This window comes from Salvelinus namaycush, chromosome 16, assembly GCF_016432855.1.
Source record: "Salvelinus namaycush isolate Seneca chromosome 16, SaNama_1.0, whole genome shotgun sequence".
Classification (NCBI taxonomy): Eukaryota; Metazoa; Chordata; class Actinopteri; order Salmoniformes; family Salmonidae; genus Salvelinus; species Salvelinus namaycush.
Window position 1 is genome coordinate 15,668,709 of NC_052322.1, and position 20,405 is coordinate 15,689,113.

At 43.6% G+C, this 20,405-nt stretch overlaps 1 protein-coding gene across 1 annotated transcript; it reads left to right on the forward strand.

Annotated features, from left to right (window-relative positions):
* The first annotated feature begins 8,669 nt into the window (after positions 1–8,669).
* On the forward strand, positions 8,670–18,440 carry itih6 (inter-alpha-trypsin inhibitor heavy chain family member 6). The gene is made up of 17 exons (XM_039010632.1): positions 8,670–8,675; positions 9,220–9,374; positions 12,043–12,153; positions 12,438–12,685; positions 12,909–13,078; positions 13,224–13,340; positions 13,477–13,648; positions 13,833–14,311; positions 14,539–15,760; positions 16,326–16,358; positions 16,551–16,568; positions 16,763–16,810; positions 17,090–17,140; positions 17,261–17,374; positions 17,630–18,034; positions 18,181–18,215; positions 18,258–18,440. Exons 1-17 carry the CDS (start codon positions 8,670–8,672, stop codon positions 18,438–18,440), a joined length of 3,567 nt encoding a protein of 1,188 aa, XP_038866560.1.
* The last annotated feature ends 1,965 nt before the right edge of the window (positions 18,441–20,405 follow it).

Sequence of the window (20,405 nt, forward strand, 5' to 3'; positions counted from 1 at the left end):
TACCAGACATTTAGTGAAGCACAGTCAGACAGGTGGTGTCAGAAGTAGTTTGGCACTACTGTGAAAGTGGCCCAACATGTTGTCAATCAAACATTTTCTCAGGCAATTCTTACATTAGGCTGCAGGATAAATTATCATACTTAAGTGAAAGTAAAGTTCAAAAGGTCTGGATGACCTTCTAGTGAACTGTTATAGGTCCAATGTAGAAGTTTTATTTTATTTTATGTACCTTACTGTGATTTTTTCTTTATTTTTTAAGAAACAGAAATAGATTCTTAGCTAAGATCAGTTTCTCAAGCAAGAATGTTGATAGGACTGTCTGCGAGTGGTCTGACTGGGGAAGGGAAAACTGAAAACTAGCTGTTATTGGCAGAGAGGTTTGGAACTGGCTTTGTTATTGGTCTATTAACTAATTTACCACCTGGAGATGTCACCAGGCAGGCCAAACTCCATCCCACCAAAACAGGCTTAAATTTCAGGCAGTCTTTTCAAACAGTTCTTACACTAAAAGGGGATTCTCCTCTAGCAGATGCTCTACTCCAGAGCAATTTACAGGAGCAATTAGGTTTAAGCGCCTTGCTCAAGGTCACATCGACAGATCTTTCACCTAGTCACCTCAGGAATTTGAACCAGTGACCTTTCGGTTACTGGTCCAACGCTCTTAACACCTGCATTGCTTGCTGTTTGGGGTTTTAGGCTGGGTTTCTGTACAGCACTTTGAGATATCAGCTGATGTAAGAAGGGCTATATAAATACATTTGATTTGATTTGAAATTTGATTTGATCTTAACCGCTAGGCTACCTGCTGCCTCATTTTCACAATTTCACAGTATTATTCCAACCTTATAGTGTGGAAATATATAAAACACAGGGAAATCACATTTGACTGTACTGGGCCTTTAAATTAATAAACAAATATTATGTTTGGAGACATTCTGTGATTATTGATGATACTTATGTGGTAGCTAGGTGTCAGAACCATGGACAGTGCCCAAACAAACACAATGTTGGTTGCAATTAAACTTTTCTGCAGGAGTCCCTTGGCTTGACTAGATGTGCAACACTGTACTGATCGCATATTTTTGAGTCAACATGTTGACAATAAGTATATTTGTGACAAACGTATAAAATAGCACAATTGTTAGACAAAGAGCTTATTAAACTGAATGACTGGAACTAGATTGGTGAAATAGTCCAATTAAAATAAATTGCATAACCAATTTTAGAGATCTGTTTTGCAGATAATTGAAGCTTTAATGTATAGGGTCACAATTGAGCTTTTACATTCTGACTATTCAAGAACGAGTGGGATAGCCTATGTTGGAATATAATTTAGTCAAATGGTAAAGAGTTGTTTTTCTAATATGTCTCATTTGTATGTCAGGGTGGGATATCCTATATATTATACGGTCCCATTTTGGAATTGAGAAAGGGGCGATAGCAAAGAGAGATTGGAATGTTTTTCTTTCAAATTGTCGACATTCATTGGTCAATAATTCGTCATTTCTCATCCTGCTCACTAACCGATGGAAACAGTCCGCGAAATTTCCAGTATGTAAGGAGGGATACCCTATTGAACTCAAAGGGACACAACTCCTGCATTTTTTGCGCGCACTGATATTCTTTTAATTTTTCATCTGATTATCTGTCTATCAGATATAAATTATAATTAAACGATTTATTTTCTGTTATTATATACGTGGTTTCAAAACTATTAAAATTAAGGGGAGGGGGACGAACGAGTCGACTGCCTCTTGAAAAATAACTTGTAAAATGTGAGGTTTGACCTACCTCGTCCTGCGTACCTACACTGATTCTCTCTCACTGACTGGCAACCTGAGACCACTGGCAACATAACGTTTTTCGTCTCGGGAGATTAAAACGTATAATGAACATGGGGAAAGTGGATTTAAAAATCCTGTGTATTTTATTTTTCTTCGTAATCTCAGTGCAGAGGGGATGTTCAGAGGAATACGGAGCACGCCTGGGAGCAAAAGAAATACCTTTACAGGTGCGAATGATTTTATCTTCCTATTGGGACGAGTAATATTGGAAACTCTTGGAAAAATAAAACATACTCATGACAGCCTCACAAAATCATGTTTAAAAAAAAAATCATATTATTGATCCCTGTTCAACGAAACGTGTATTCCTCATACAAGGCTACATTCATTTTTGCACGCAATATGTATTTGTTGCACTCAAGTGAGGGGTAAACTATATAGAAGACGTACAGGACTGCACGTTACTATAGGATGGATGGCAGATGTGAATACAATTATGCATTGGAAACAAACACATGATATAGCCTACACTATACAGTAAAGCCTATATTTACATTAATTAAAAATAAAGTTTCAATTACCAAATAAAATCTAGAAAAAAAATTCGCTTCAGAATGAACCTCTGAACATTGAAAGGTGTTCCTCTCTTTATTAAAGGTCAACTGCCGCTTCGAACCAACTTCTCTGGTTTTCATCGGTTTATGTGGCATCGATATGAGTCAGAAAGATTAATAGCCTAGAGTCAAAATTCACTACAAAGTGCAAATAGCATACTTTTGATCATAAAGTCAGTCTCATTCAAAACGGAATTTTGTAAATCCCTTATGATTTACTGGAGGGTTGGGTATGGATTACAACTTTATATGGGGAAACTCAATTGGAATCGTATTTACTCCCATTATACGTTACCCATGGGTCCACTGTTAAGGGTTTACCATGAATTTGACAGTAATTTACAGGCAGCTCGGTGGCAAGTAAAAATACATATTTAATATTACAGTATACATTCTGTAATATGGTATCAAAGCATGTACTGTGTACTGACATACAGTACAATACCGTAAAATTGACTGTATTATACTGATAAAAAGTCAATGCTACCATAGTTTTGAATGGATGATATTAATTCAGGGTAGAGTTTGTATTTTACAGTATGTAACTGTAATTACAAGGGATTGGTGCAAGCAGGTTGGCTGCTAGGTAAAGTGTTTACACATTACAGTATTAATTCATATTTAGGGTTTTATATCACTTTCACTTCTAGAGGCCTTAACAAAGGATTCCAAACTGGCAGCAACTACAGGAAAAACAGACCAAAAGGACATGGCAAAATGCTGAACTATTTAGGTTTAAGACTAGCTGCCTCTGGGCTCCCAAGTGGCGCAGTGATCTAAGGCACTGCATCACAGTGCTAGCTGTGCCACTAGAGATTTTGGGTTCAAGTCCAGGCTTTCACTTACGGGTGCAACAAATATATCCTCTTACAAGGCACGCCTCAAAATATGTTAATGATCCAGAAACAACAATGCCATGCACCCACTAATGGTGAAAAGGTTTTTGGCGCTCCCAAGATACGGTATGGTACTACAACCTGTGGGGTCGAATTACAGTACCATTCGAAATACAGCAATTTTCCCACAATGACCATAATTTACAGTATGCTGCAGTAAAACATTTCAGAGTTTTTTACTGTTGATAATACCTACAATTACCGTATACATTACAGTTTTCCATTACAGTGTCGTCAATGGGCCGCGCAGTGCATTCTGGGCGATTCTGGGTCAAGGAGATCACTCCTTGAAGGGGGTGAAATGTAACCGAGGTCCACGCTTTTTTGATGAGTAACCTTGCTGGAGACTTGAAGACTTGTGTTAGCTTCCTGAACTCATCCCTATGGGCTTTAGCTAAGTAGACTAATAGTCTTGTGACATGCAGGAGATCCGGGTTCAAACCCAGTCAGTCACAAGAGCAAGATTAAATAGGAAGTGGAAAAGCTATCCTTAGAAGGGTTATGACAAGGCTATCAAACTATATTCTTATGGGGGCCAAATAAAACATTTTGTCACACTCCCTTTTAACGTGTCCTGCACTTCATAGAGGAAAACAGAAGGAAGAATATTGAATTCAAATGCAGTTTTTGTGGGCACTGAAATTTCTCCCTTTGTGAGATGAAATCTACACCTTTGATTAGGATTTTACAAATCCTTATTATTTAGTTGAATGATTTTTCAATTTTAAAGTAATTATTTCTATATGGCCTACACTTTCTCGCTCTGAACTAACTCGAGTGGGGCTGGTGTGGCTTTGTGACAGTGATTGCTAGAGCAGCCAGACTTTCCCGACTCAACTGTATGCAGTGCACTGACTAGTTTTTCATGCACATTTTTTTACTTGAGAAATACTGCACCAAATACCTTAGCTACAGTAGATGTAAAATTGCATGACTAAAACCACCTTGGCAAAAACATTCAAATGAATTACAGATTTTTTTATTCTGGCTATTTTAAGGAAGTGACTATTTTGAGGAAGTGGCTATGTTGTTGCTACGGTGACTCAGGAGGGACAAACAACAGTACCTGCCAGGGTACGATATGTGAACATAACACAAACACATCAAACCACAGCCCCAAGATAACTCTCATTTTGGCTTTAGTCATGGCCGCTTGCATTTCTTAATGGGCAATCTTCAAAATGAGGCCAAATCAGGAAGTGCAGTCGCCCTCTAATGTTATTTGTTTGTGTTGTATCTCCAGGATATGTGATAATGGATTGACACAGCAGGGATTTGTGAGCAAAAGGAACATTTGAAACCGAGCCTGTGCACTCTGCACTGTGCACCTCACTATCCCTCTGTGTACAGTGACAGCATTTATTTCCAGTCCCCCCTTCATTCATGAATAGCTTTGATTCAGCCTATTTTGACACAGAAATATTGACCCAACCCCACACATAGATCCTGGAGATTAATTTAAAAGGAGGGGATTTTATAAACTAACTACAGTAGTATTTTCTTACTTTTCCAAGACAAGTTGTCCTCTTAAATACAATTTCTTATATTAGATAATGACCTAAATGTACTACATTTTAAATCATAATCTTTCCAGAATACAGTAGTACAAATGTGGGTACACACAATTGGGTGGAAGGTTAAATTACATAATAATGGTGTGGCGGGTTGAAAGTCTTTGAATTAACAATATACCCTAAATCTACTTTAACGCAATATTTTTCAACCCTCTACAATGGCTTTAGGGCAAGTGTATGGTCTTAAATCACTGCTATAAAGCTGTTATCATTCTATTAAAGGCCCAGTGCAGTCAACAACGTCAATTACCTGTGTTTTATATATATTCCCACACTATGAGGTTGGAATAATACTGTCAAATTGTAAAAATGATGATGCCATCTTTGTGTAAGAGCTGTTTGAAAAGACCGCCTAAAATTTCAGCCTGTTTTGGTGGGATGGAGTTTTAGCCTGCCTGGTGACATCACCAGGTGGTAAATTAGTTAATAAACCAATAAGAAAGAGAGTTCCAAACCTCTCTGCCAATAACAGCTAGTTTTCAGTTTTTCCCTCCACACTCAGACCACTCCCAGGTAGTCCTAGCAAAATTCTTGCTTGAGAAATTGCTCTTTGCTAAGATGCTATTTTCGTTTATTTTTGACTATTTTAATTTACAACAATCCCAGTAAGGTACCTAATTGTTACTCAGAAATTATTTGATATTGAGATAAAAACAGCTGCATTGGACCTTTAAGCTTTTAAGCTTTGCACAATGTTCAGAAGGCCTCAGCTTGTTTTAATTAAATGTTTCCAAACTACAGGAGTCCAGCAATATTTTACTGTCAGGGCCCTGGTGTGTACATAACAAACTACAACCTTGTATTCTGCTCTGCTGCGCTCAAACCCTATAGCTATGCTACACTCAAACCCCGTAAACTCTGCTGCGCTCACACCCTATAGCTCTGCTGCGCTCAAACCCTATAGCTCTGCTGCGCTCAAACCCTATAGCTCTGCTGCGCTCAAACCCTTTAGCTCTGCTGCGCTCAAACCCTTTAGCTCTGCTGCGCTCAAACCCTTTAGCTCTGCTGCACTCAAATCCTATAGCTCTGCTGCGCTCAAACCCTATAGCTCTGCTGCGCTCAAATCCTATAGCTCTGCTGCGCTCAAACCCTATAGCTCTGCTGCGCTCAAATCCTTTAGCTCTGCTGCGCTCAAACCCTTTAGCTCTGCTGCGCTCAAACCCTTTAGCTGTGCTGCGCTCAAATCCTATAGCTCTGCTGCGCTCAAATCCTTTAGCTCTGCTGCGCTCAAACCCTTTAGTTCTGCTGCCCTCAAACCCTTTAGCTCTGCTGCGCTCAAACCCTATAGCTCTGCTGCGCTCAAACCCTTTAACTCTGCTGCGCTCAAACCCTATAGCTCTGCCGCGCTCAAACCCTATAGCTCTGCTGCGCTCAAACCCTATAGCTCTGCTGCGCTCAAATCCTATAGCTCTGCTGCGCTCAAACCCTATAGCTCTGCTGCGCTCAAACCCTATAGCTCTGCTGCGCTCAAATCCTATAGCTCTGCTGCGCTCAAACCCTATAGCTCTGCTGCGCTCAAACCCTATAGCTCTGCTGCGCTCAAACCCTATAGCTCTGCTGCGCTCAAACCTCGTAACTCTGCTGCGCTCAAACCCTATAGCTCTGCTGCGCTCAAACCCTTTAGCTCTGCTGCGCTCAAACCCTTTAGCTGTGCTGCGCTCAAATCCTATAGCTCTGCTGCGCTCAAATCCTATAGCTCTGCTGCGCTCAAACCCTATAGCTCTGCTGCGCTCAAATCCTATAGCTCTGCTGCGCTCAAACCCTTTAGCTCTGCTGCGCTCAAACCCTTTAGCTGTGCTGCGCTCAAATCCTATAGCTCTGCTGCGCTCAAACCCTATAGCTCTGCTGCGCTCAAATCCTATAGCTCTGCTGCGCTCAAACCCTATAGCTCTGCTGCGCTCAAACCCTATAGCTCTGCCGCGCTCAAACCCTATAGCTCTGCTGCGCTCAAACCCTATAGCTCTGCTGCGCTCAAATCCTATAGCTCTGCTGCGCTCAAACCTCGTAACTCTGCTGCGCTCAAACCCTATAGCTCTGCTGCGCTCAAACCCTTTAGCTCTGCTGCGCTCAAACCCTTTAGCTGTGCTGCGCTCAAATCCTATAGCTCTGCTGCGCTCAAACCCTTTAGCTCTGCTGCGCTCAAACCCTATAGCTCTGCTGCGCTCAAACCCTATAGCTCTGCTGTGCTCAACCCCTATAGCTCTGCTGCGCTCAAACCCTATAGCTCTGCTGTGCTCAACCCTATAGTTAGGATTCATTACACTTTTATTAACTTTCTCTGTATTGTTTTTCTCCCCAGAGAGTGAGACGCCAGAGCAAACCAGCAAAACCGTTGGTGAGTATGAGCTACATTGAATGTCCCAGTGGAATGTATCATTACCGAAACCAGTAAGATAGCTAAGCTAAGGACCCTGGGACTAAACACCTGCCTTTGCAACTGGATCCTGGACTTCCTGACAGGCTGCCCCCAGGTGGTAACGGAGGTAACAACACATACGCCTCACTGATCCTCAACACAGGGGCCCCTCAGGGGTACGTGCTCAGTCCCCTCCTGTACTCCCTGTTCGCTCATGACTGCACGGCCAGGCATGACTCCAACACCATCATTAAGTTTGCCGATGACACAACGGTGGTAGGCCTGATCAACGACAACATCGAGACAGCCTATAGGGAGGAGGTCAGAGACCTGGCCGTGTGGTGCCAGGACAACAACCTCTCCCTCAACGTGATCAAGACAAAGGAGATGATTGTGGACTACAGGAAAAATAGGACCAAGCACACCCCCATTCTCATCGACGGGGCTGCAGTGGAGCAGGTTGAGAGCTTCAAGTTCCTTGGTGACCGCATCACCAACAAACTAACATGGTCCAAGCACACCAAGACAGTCGTGAAGAGGGTATGACAAAACCTATTCCCCCTCAGGAGACTGAAAAGATTTGGCATGGGTCCTCAGATCCTCAAAAGGTTCTACAGCTGCACCATCGAGAACATCCTGACTGGTTGCATCACTGCCTGGTATGGCAACTGCTCGGCCTCCGACCGCAAGGCACTACAGGGGGTAGTGCGAACGGCCCAGTACATCACTGGAGCCAAGCTTCCTTCCATCCAGGACCTCTCCTCCAGGCGGTGTCAGAGGAACGCCTGGTGTCCGAGGAACGCCTTAGTTCTCTCTGCTACCGCACGTCAAGCGGTACCGGAGAGCCAAGTCTAGGTCCAAGAGGCTTCTAAACAGCTTCTACCCCCAAGCCATAAGACTCCTGGACATCTAATCAAATGGCTACCCAGACTATTTGCATTGCCCCCCCCACTCAACCCTCTTTTACACCGCTGCTACTCTCTGTTGTTATCATCTATGCATTGTGACTTTAATAACTCTACCTACATGTACATTTTATCTAAACTAACCGGTGCCCCCGCACACTGACTCCGGTACCCCCGTGTATATAGTCTTGCTATTGTTATTTTACTGCTGCTCTTTAATTACTTGTTACTTTTATTTCTTATTCTTCTCTGTATTTTTTTAACTGCATTGTTGGTTAGGGGCTCATATGTAAGCATTTCACTGTAAGGTCTACACCTGTTGTATATGTGACTAATACAATTTGATTTGATTTGACATTAACCTCCACGTGTGCTAGAGATTCATTTTTGCTAGTTTTATGCCTATAAGGGAGAAGACACGACTACATTGTTTTACTAGCAGTACAAGAAACGCTTCACATTAAGCCCTTTGAAATAAGTCAATCCTGGGACTTTAATGACATCATTGATGACATCTTGATAGGAACATGATGATCAAACATGCCAGTATTAGGTTATGAGGAAATCATGCTTTGAATGTTGCTAATGATAGAATGTAGATCATCAAGCAATCGGTCTTCGGTGTATCAGAAAGCTTGTCCATTGTCTTTGATACCGGTAAGTATCGAGAAACAGGTCTGTTTGTCTCTCAGTAGCTCAGGTCTGTCTGTGTACCGACCTGGCAGTAATGTGGCCCAGCTGACCAGATTGGTCCCAGCAGGGCCCAGAATTAGCCAAGTAAACAACGGGGTGGGAGGGATATCTTGCAGAGTGTGGCTTTGTAACATTTGTCTAAACTTGTCAAGGCACTGAAGCCTGGTTAAAAAAAAAGCCTAGTAATACTTGGATTTTCATTTACAAAAGAGCCCCATCAGTACTCAAACCTGTGTCTCTGCAACTGTCAGTCAAACACCTTAGCAATTACACCAAGAGGTCCAAAGCTCTTGATGATGTCGCTATTGGCTTTGTACTTGGGTAGCTATATAATGATTTCATCAGATAAAATGTGTATGTTTTTTGCTGACTGTTTGCTGGATTAATCTGTTCCCAGCTGAAGGTGACAGACTACCATGTGAGGTGTTCTGTCATGTCTCGCTACTCCCACACCACCATCCAGAGCTCTGTGTGGAACCAGCTAGCTGTCACCAAGGAGGCAGCCTTTGAGGTGGACCTGCCCTCAGCAGCATTCATCTCCAACTTCACAATGTGAGTCAGTCACACACTTTAAGTCAAGTGAAGTTTACTTTATTATCCCAAGAGGAGGAAATGCTGTTTTTTGTACCCCTCACTCACGCAAGCTCACATGCAGCAGGAGAGGCTATGAGTGAGAACCAGCCAGCCAGTTCTCTCTCTCTCTCTCTCTCTCTCTCTCTCTCTCTCTCTCTCTCTCTCTCTCTCTCTCTCTCTCTCTCTCTCTCTCTCTCTCTCTCTCTCTCTCTCTCTCTCTCTCTCTCTCTCTCTCTCTCTCTCTCTCTCTCTCTCTCTCTCTCTCTCTCTCTCTCTCTCTCTCTCTCTCACCTCTATTTTTCTCTTAGTCACTTAATCTCAGGTAGTGGGCCTATAATCAAATTAATTGTTCCTTCCCTTGGAATGATGTAATCCCTCTATCCTGGGTGCCAGTATGTTTCTTCACTCTTGCTGCTTGACGATGAGTGACAAGGAGTTGGCATAATAGCACAAACAGAATGGCAAAAGGAGCGTAAAGCTTGGTTGTAAATAAACAAAATAAATCCCAAATGCCAGTCAGGTCTGCGGTTTCTGGACAAACTCCCCAAAATAAAAACTTCAGAGGAATTATGTCAGGAACTGACATTCCGTTCGGTGTGGAGAGGAGACACATCATTTGATTACTAAGAAGGCTGGAAACCACTCTGCCACTCTCCTTTAAAAATGCTAAATATAAACAAGATAAATAAGTCAACATTAAAGACCCAACGAGGAGCCTGGGGTTGGGTTTGGGTCAGAAGGGGGAGGAGTCTGGGGGATCTTAAAAGCAGATGAATACCATGCTTTGTAAATATGTCAAAAAGTTAGTAGAGAAAATGACAGAAGCATGCCCTGTTCCCCCCCCCTCTCTCGCCTGCGAAGTTTACCAAGGTACATATAAACAAGCCAAGGTACACATGCTACGCAAACCTGCACGCACACACATGCAAACACATACTGACACACATAGCCAACACACGCCACACACATATCCATTTACATGTCGTCAAATGGGGGATGTAAACTCTAGAAAATAGACAGTTTTACATGCGGACTAACTCTCTGATGCATGCATATAATATCACACATCTTTCTCTGTCACACGTACGAGCACACACACACACACACACACACACACACACACACACACACACACACACACACACACACACACACACACACACACACACACACACACACACACACACACACACACACACACACACACACACAGCTAGCACATTCATTGGAAGTTGTGGGAATGTACACTACCGTTCAAAAGTTTGAGGTCACTTAGGGTTTGGGTTTGATCAGAAATACAGTGTAGACATTGTTAATGTTGTAAATGACTATTGTAGCTGGAAACGGCAGATTTTTTATGGAATATCTACATAGGCGTACAGAGGCCCATTATCAGCAACCCTCACTCCTGTGTTCCAATGGCACGTTGTGTTAGCTAATCCAAGTTGATCATTTTAAAAGGCTAATAGATCAGTAGAAAACCCTTTTGCAATTATGTTAGCACAGCTGAAAACTGTTGTCCTGATTTAAAGAAGCAATACAACTGACCTTCTTTAGACTAGTTGAGTATCTGGATCATTAGCATAGGACAACCACGCTCTCACCAAGCTCTAAGAAACATTTGGTTTTCAGAACGTTATGTGCTAGCTGGAACACACACACACAACACTTCACCAATTAACCCAGAAGGAAAATAGCTGTGGTGACTGTGTTTCTTTAGTGCAGTGGCGTTTCACAACGTGGGACTGAGGGGCCTTGTGTTCTGTGTGTAGGTCACTCATGTGCAGCCGTTCCCAGTTCCCACTCCCTCTCAGCCACACATATTTTCCACCCTGCTAAACCCACCATTTCCTTCTGCTCTGTGTCCGGAACAAGACCTGCTTCAAGGCTGGAGATTTATTTTGGTTGGTCCCTGTTGGTTTTTATTTAAATATATTTTTTCAAAGGACATGACCTTATTTTAGCACTTCATCACATGATGACAGAAAGGCGGTGAGAATTTAGGAACTGTATGGTTTGGATTAGGGTGTGTGAGCTCTGGTCCAGTTTGGTTGGGAAATGGTTGGGGAACGGTTGGGTATAGAGTAGGTTCTCCAGGGGCCATGGAGGGGGTTTCCGAGTGTTATTTTTCAGTTATCATGGGTGCGTCTCAAATCCAAACACATCAGGGTCAGGTCAAAAGTAGTCTACTATATGGAATAGGGTGTCATTTGGGATGCAAACATAATTACTGAAAAGAGATATTGTAACATCCTGAGACCCTTTCATGGCCTCCGCAGAACCTACAACGAACCATTTCCCAACCAAATCATGGACCAGAGCTCAGAGAGCTCATATTTTCAGAGGGAAATGACTCCCCCCTCCCACCCTTCACTTCACCCTACCTTTCCTCTCTAGCTTGTTTTGAACTTAATCTGTAAACCAGCATGATACATGTTTGTCCTCCATCTGAGTCTAACACAAATGCTGTGAAGTATGTTATTGCCTTGTAACGTGTGACTAATAGTGTAAATAGTTGCAGTCAAGGAAAGTTTGTTACCGCAAATAAACCTAGATATTTTCCATCCATGAGACCAATGCCTGTTTCTTAACATAGTCTGACCATTGCGAGTTACACGTGTTACCTCATTCTTTCCTCTGCCCCCAGCACCTCCAATGGCAAAGTGCACATCGCCCAGGTGAAGGAGAGGAGTGCCGCCAGGAAGATCTATGACGCAGCCAAGAAGCAAGGAAAAACAGCTGGACTCGTTGCCACCAAGTCAGTCTGAAAAAATATTTCATACCACAATCACTCTTTGATATGTGTTTTATTCGGATTTCTTTGTTTTATGTGGGAAAAGTACAACAACACATCTGTATTCTAGACGTATGGACACCCGTCACCCACCACACCAATTTAAATCTTTTAGCACTTCTACTCAGATCAGTTGTACTTGCCTGCTTCAAATTCTTTCCATTTCACCACGGTTTTCCAAGTCATTCTTTCACCAGTTACCACCGCCTCCACTCCAATACCTCTCTCTCACTGTGTCTTCATCTCAGGGAGCGGGAGATCGAGAAGTTCCGCATGGCGGTGAGTGTTCCCTCTGGAAGCCGGATTTCCTTCTCGCTGTCCTACGAGGAGCTGCTGCCTCGCAGGTTGGGTCGCTATGAACTGATCCTGGGCCTGAGGCCTGGAGGACTGGTCACTAATCTCACCCTGGATGTCAGCATAGCAGAGAGGACAGGACTCAGCTTCATCAAGGTCCTCCCGCTGAAGTCTAGCCGACGGCTCTCCAACACTGTCACAGGTAACATAGGAAAAGGCAGCTAATGTTTATTGTCAAAGTAGTAGTGCTAGTGTTGATACAAGCAGCATGTTTGAGGGGATCAGTTTGAACAAGGCAAGTTGCATAATCACTAATCTGAATCACAGTAATGAGTAGTTATTGTATAGTAGGATGCAACGTACATGTAGTATACCTCAAACATGCACAATGACAGGGTGTTCTCTGGTCTTCCTCTCCCATCCAGGTGAGACAGAAGCCCCAGCCTCCACTCAGATCCAGCAGAACCCTTGTTGTGCCCGTGTTCATTACAACCCTAGCCTGCAGCAGCAGAGCAGTGTCTCCTCTAAGGGACTCAACGCTGACTACATCATCCAGTACGATGTAGAGCTCAGTGACCTCATGGGAGACATCCAGGTCAGCACACGCAACACACATACACAAGCACTACACACTGTGTAGGCTCAAACTCTTACACAACAAATACTGTACAAAGACGGTATCTAGCGAGGCAATAATCTAATCCAATGAGGGATTATTCTCTTCTGTTGGCCTGTCTCAGGTGTTTGATGGATACTTTGCCCACTACTTTGCACCTCGGGGGCTTCCTGTGGTCCCCAAGGATGTCATCTTTGTCATTGATGTCAGTGGCTCCATGATTGGCACCAAGATCAAACAGGTACAGTAGATGTTTTACCCCTCTCACATTGCATCCAGCTACACCTCATTCATTTAGACAAGAATGACAACATTGACACTACATTATATCAATAAAATGATCATTTCTCTTCTCGCTCTGTATTGGTGTGGACCAGACAAAGCAGGCAATGTCCACTATCCTGGGAGACCTTCGTGAAGGGGACCACTTCAACATCATCACCTTCTCAGACAAGGTCCTCACCTGGAAGAAGGGTCGCACAGTGAGGGCCACGCGGAATAACGTACGAGACGCTAAGGAATTTGTCAAGAGGATCATCGCTGAGGGATGTGAGTGGGATTGATTCTGATGTGCTTGAATTGCATTATATCTGCAGCAACCTGACAAGACCGCTAAAACACTGTCTGTATTCCATCTTCTGTCTCCTCTTCTGCATCCTCTCTCCTCCATTTCTTCCACCTCCTCCACATCTCCCTCTCTTCTCCACGCCACCTTTCCTCTCTCCTCCTCCAGGGACCAATATCAACGCGGCCCTCCTCTCAGCCGCCCAACTGGTCAACCCCTCCGCCTCTTCCCCCTCCTCGTCCTCTTCCGGTGGCTTCCGCCGTGTCCCTCTGGTCATCTTCTTGACGGACGGTGAAGCTACCATTGGCGTGACGTCCGGTGACTCTATCCTTAGCAACGCTAAGAGCGCTCTGGGCTCCGCCTCTCTGTTTGGCCTGGCCTTCGGAGACGACGCCGACTTCCCCTTGCTGCGGCGCCTGGCACTGGACAACCGTGGCATGGCGAGGATGGTGTACGAGGACACAGACGCCGCACTCCAGTTGAAGGGATTCTACGATGAGGTAGCCAGCCCGCTACTGTCAGACATCCAGCTGACCTACTTGGACGACCAGGCCTTCGACATCACCCGCTCCTTCTTCCCTAACTACTTCCAGGGCTCAGAGCTGGTGGTCACTGGGAAGGTCAAGCCAGGAGTCAGGAATCTGAAGGTTGGTATCACATAATTTTGTAATTGTCCATTGTTTTTACCATGGGTCTAATGGAACATTTCATTTTTGGGGAAATATTGATATTGATAAAGTTTTTGCTTTCTTTGCTTCTCTTCTCTATGCCCTTCTCTTCTCTTCATTTCTCTTCCCTTCTCCTCTCCTCTCTTCTCTTCCTTTCTCTTCTCTTCCCTTCTCCTCTCCTTTCTTCTCTTCTATTCTCTTTTTAGGTGTCTCTGACGGCCAGTGACTCAAAGCAGAAAGTGAAGGTCGAGAATGACGTGTTGGTGTCTAAAGGAGAGGAGAATGGGACAGCCTCCTCCATGGACTGCCCTGGGGGCATGGGTGGGATCTCCAGCTTCGTACGTCGTCTCTGGGCTTACTTCACTATCAAAGAGCTGCTGCTGGCCAAACTGAACAGCACCGACCTGGCCATGCAGAAACTGCTGGGCGAGAAGGCAACCAACCTCTCCCTCAAGTTCAACTTTGTCACGCCTGTTACTTCCCTTGTTGTAGTCAAGCCTGATGCAGATGAAATTCCTACCACAGCGTCAACTACGACAGCTCAACCCGCCACCACAACCACCACCAAGCCCACCACCACCAACACCACTAATAGAGCTACTACAACAACCACAGTTGCCCACACTACTGCCACCGAAATAGCCTCCCCCATCCCTGTGAAAAAGCCCAGGAGTAACGAAGCTAAGCCAGACCCTCTTGTCACCAAGCATCCACCTCCCCAACCTCCACCTCAACCCAGAAAGGCCTCCACCCCACCCAGCCCAGCAAAAACAGTGGCTCCACCATCCCCCAAGAAAACCACTAAGACTAGCACCCCCAGCCCCAGTGCCGCCAAAACCGTCCATGCCCCTCTCTCAGGAAAACCCCCCACCCCTCCTCCCAGCTCTCCTAAAACTGCCCCTGCCCCTCCCGCCAGGATATTCTCTACCCCCCTGGCCAACTCGCTCAAAACAGCTGCCGCTCCTGCACCTGGGAAAACCACAACCACCCCTCCACCCAACATAGTAAAGACAGTCCCTACCACATCACCCACCACAGTTAAGACTACAGTTCATACAACTGTGAAAACCACCACGTCCACTACCACCACCACCTCAGTCAGAACCGATCCAACCCCTGCTCTACAGCCTTGGAAACCCGCCACGCCCCTTCCAATCTCTGTTAGAACAGTCCTCCCTCCAGTTAGAATATCCCTCTCCTCCTCCTCTTCAGAGAATGCCACCATGTCTGCCACTGATGCCCATCCACCTCAGGTCACCACATTCCTGTACAGTGTTCTGTCCGTCTCCCCTACTCCAGCTCCACAGGGCAGTAACACAGACCCAGTTTCAGACGTGGACCAGATTGCCACCTTTGTCTCTGCCACATTTGCCCCCATGCCAGGCATCACAGATGGGCCTAAACTGTGGGAGGCTGCAGGACTATTGGGTTGGTATTCCACTAATCTTGGAAACCCAGAACTAAAATCTCACGTAATTGTGTCAGGTGCTCGATTAAGTTCTGAGGGCAGATGTTTTAGAAAAGAGCGGAAGTAGGGCGGTAGCTCCATCCCTCTCTCTCTCTGCAAGTCTAGGGGCCAAATGTCCCCTCCTCTTCCAAAATGTTAAAGATGTGTGATATCGTGATTTATCCAAATCATCAATTACAAAAACCAGCCCACCAGAACAATATTCCTTGTTAGTCATTGCGTCCCACAGTCTGTTGACAGATGCTACGATACCATTTATGAGATTAGTTTCTCGCTCTCTGTCTATCTCACTTGGAACTTCAACTACTACAAAGTAAAGTTGCATAATACTTGTCTTAAGGATACATTTTTAATTAAATAACAGTATTGCATATTATATGAATTATGTTGCATCAGGTATTGAACTTACAGTTCATATCTTGTACCTGTCTATCAGAGAAATATTAGTACAATCAAATGCAGCACTGGCACTATCAATCCACCATTTCTGGCTGAATTGTGACATGTTCCTCTTCTTTCCACCAGATGTCTCCACTTCCATCCAGATCCATAGAAAAGGTGAATCAACCATACAAGAAGATTTCATCGTTCTGTTTCAGCTCTGTTGCACAAATGTCCTGAAATATAATTATTGAAAGGGATACATGCTGTATTTGAATACAGAGATAATGGATGAGGTTAAAAAGTGATGAAGTAGTCCTTTAGTGTATCACTGTGTCAATCTGTGTTTTCTCCATGTCTCTACCTTAGATATGGACCTAGTTAAAGGTGAGTTCCTCTCTTACTTCCCTGCCATGACAAACCAATTCATTGCAACAGCATGTATGTTGTTGTATCTTAAAAGCTGTCGTTTCCTCCTATAGAGATTCTGATGAAAGCCCCTCAGACCAACTCAGGAAGAGGATATTTTTTAACTGTGTCTGTCTGGTGTCTAATGATGACCATATGATTGGATCTTTTAGATTATGATGCAACCTACGACCAAGACTACGACCTCAACTATGATTCCTGTAAGTCACAGTTGACTAATATGTAGAACTATTTAGTTGTGTTGGCAATAGGGATACTTTGTATGTTTCTCAGTTGATACAGATATTTAACACGCTTTCGGAATTTGTGTGTTTTCAGGGGATGAGTCAGCATCAAATCTTTGTAAGTATTTCATTGTTTTTCTGTGTAGTCTAGCATAAGATCAATGTACTTCAGCGATGTTAGTAGGCTCTGATCTGTTGGTTTCAGTGCTTCAGAAAGATAAGACGTAGTCTCAGTTGTACCTGTTGTCCTTCCAGTGCCAGGCCCCACCTCCAGACTGAGTTCTGTCAGAGTCTTCTCCTCTTCTGGTAAGGGGCCTACACTTTCACCAGTAACATAACATAACCAGTAACGTAACATATAGCTGTAAAATCTGTTTCTCACCTTTGTCTTTATGTTCAATGTTTTTTGTTTGTTTTTTGTTTTAGTTGATGGAGACCCTCATTTTATGGTCCAGCTCCCCAAACTGAAACAGAATCTGTGTTTCACGGTGGACGGCAGGGCCAACGACGTACTGAGACTGCTGGAAGACCCAGAGAGAGGTTAGTCAGCACAGACTACTACAAACAAAAGTCCAGAACTGTAGTTTTATATTAGTGGCATGTCATTGGATTTAAGCAATGTGCCGTATAATCTACTTTAGAAGGACCATGACATTTTATAGGCATACAGTATATTAAAATGGGATCACATTAAAGAACACATACATTCTGTAACTGTTGGAACGCACTGTTGGCCCTGCCGTCCACCGTGCATGCGCACACACAGTTAGTCCATGCCTTCCTCTTCCCCTCAAGGTATCACGGTGGACGGTCATCTAATGTGGGCTCCGTCCAAAAAAGACATAGAGGACCGCTCCCGTACTTACTTTGACAAGATAACCATCTCCGCTGCCATGGGCGGGCATGGCGGGCTGGGTGGCATAGTGATCACACTCTCATTGGACGCCGTGGTGGTGGAAGGGGAGGGACGGGACACCCTACCCACTAATCTGCAGGGATCTGTAACAAGGCAGGGCGTGGCGGTATCCATGGACACCACAGATGACATCCATCAGAGCTGTTGGATCGAGCTGGCGAAGGATATTTGTTTCCTGGTTCTGTTCCACCACTACAAACAGCCCAGCTACCTGCAGATGGCGCATCTCGGGTTCTATATCACTGATGGACAAGGCCTCTCTCCTTCAACCCAAGGCCTACTGGGTACATTCTCTTTAATGTCTTTAAACCAGTTTCTTTGTCTTGTTACATACACCTGGCCCTAAAGTGTTGCTGTATAAAAGGCTATGGGAAAATACTATACATATGTTGTGATTGATTGCCCTCTCATTGTCCCCTCTTTCCAACAGGCCAATTCCAGCATGCGGACATGAGTGTGACGCCGGTGAAGGACCCCAGTGACACACCGCCCCAGCCTAGTAAAGAGGGGGTCCTGTCCAGGGGGGTGCTGAGGTGGGGGGCGATACACGTACCCATCACCCTACAGGACAAGACCCTGAAGGACACAGTGAGGAAACGTCACCTGGGCAGGTGTTGGATCGTGCCCAAGGCACAGGTGGAGAAACTGTTGGGTCATCCATACCAGAGCTACGTGGTAGATAACATGTAAATACTCTTTTCAAATGTCCATCCAGTATTAGCACACTACTTAGAATATACATGCCTAATACATTGCTTCATACTAAGTGGTATGCTAGTATAGAGATTGGAACCGAGCCACTCATCTAGCTACCAACACCTCAAAGCTGGGCAGCTCAGGCCAATGGGAAACTACAGTGTCTCTGCAAGGACACACATCACTGGGACTAGTGTGCTGCTGGCTAGCCTTCAATACCAACATCACATAGTGGGTTATTACTCTCTCCTCTGAAAGTGTGCATGAATGCATGTTCATGATTATGAAAATGAGAGAGCGGGAGAGAGACAGAGAGAGGGACACGAAGAGACAGATACAACGATAAACAAAGACAAAAGAGCGAGAGAAATAGAGAGACAGAGATTGAGTCCAGTAAGAAAGCTAAAGAATGATGAGGTAATTCTCACAGGTGTCAGACATGAAAAGATAATGTAGGAGATGGGATGAGGTCATTGCACCAGTGTCTTTCTGAAACAACAACAGGGACAGATTTCTCCTTCTGCTGTTAACGTGGCAACAGTAAGATATGATAATTGTTTCTATACTTCTGCAGACAAATTCTGCTTGATCTTGACATACAGCTAAATCCAAACTCTCATTCGCAAATATCATATGCTTCATAAGGGCAATTTATAATTCCAATGTTATAACAAATATATGAATAGATCATTTGATTTTAGCAATGTGTAATTTTATATACAGAAGGTCAGAGTTGTATTTTAATTGTTTCAGTTTTATTGTGAAGTATAAGTTATAAAAGGACTAAATCTTATAAAAAATTGTCTATGGAACTCATCGTGGTCTTATTGGAGTAGTTTTACACCAAATAATTTACTTCTGTTGAAACACATAGACACTTTGGATTTGACTTTTCAGGTTTGCCATGTGCTTTTACTTTTTTTCTATAATTTCGTTCATAGTTTCATTTTATTTGTTTGTTACACAATACATTATTAGGCATTGTTCACATACTGGTGATCAAACAAAGGATTGTAAGTTGTCTGCTACTCAGACTGACCTATGTTTTCGTCAATGTCAAGGGATATCATCAATATAATATTTGTCAAAGGCAAAAACTCTTAGATTAATACAGTACAACCACATTGTAGGCTTTTGTTTAAATAAATTAAAAAGAGAAGACAACATCTGGTGGTGAGGAAGGGAAAAAGGTTCAAATATAACTAGATAAGCTTGCAGAGTAAACTTAACACTATTCCAGTATCACCAAGATAACATGATTCCAGAATGAAATTCACACAAAGTGTAAACTGTGCACAGTCTGTAGAAATTTGTCTAAAATGTTAAAAGCGTGAAATGAACCCTATGATCGAGGGCCAGAGACTGTTGCTATCGTCCTACCATTATCCATCCCAACCTGTTATAAGGCCTGTTAATAATGCTTAACCCATGTAACACTAATAATAACCACTAAATCAGGTGAAACATGACACAGTAAATAACAACAAAGCAAAAACAATGACATCTGCATATATGCATCACTCTCAGATCAGTTCCATTATGATGATATAACAAATTAATAGCAGAGAAGCATAGTCAGCATTTCACTTAAACCTTCCACCACAATAACACGTTGAATAAGTGAAATTAAATAAATAAAAAAGACCATTATAATAATAAGACACATAAAGCCACCCCAAACATGTGATAACTGTGTAGTTCAGAGATATAGTTATGGAGGGACTACAGGAAGGGATAGGCAATCATTCACACTAGCTTCCACCGTGTTACTGTAATAATGTTTGAAGGGTAAGGTTTGCTGCCCACCATTGATATGTACTGTACTGTAAAAAAGTAACCATGCTGCAGATCCAAACCTCAAAACAATGTCATACATGGAAACATAGATGAAGAAAACACAGCTAACTCCAAAGGGTCAGACAGAATGGAGGTTAAGGGTAGCTACAATGGGGGAGACTG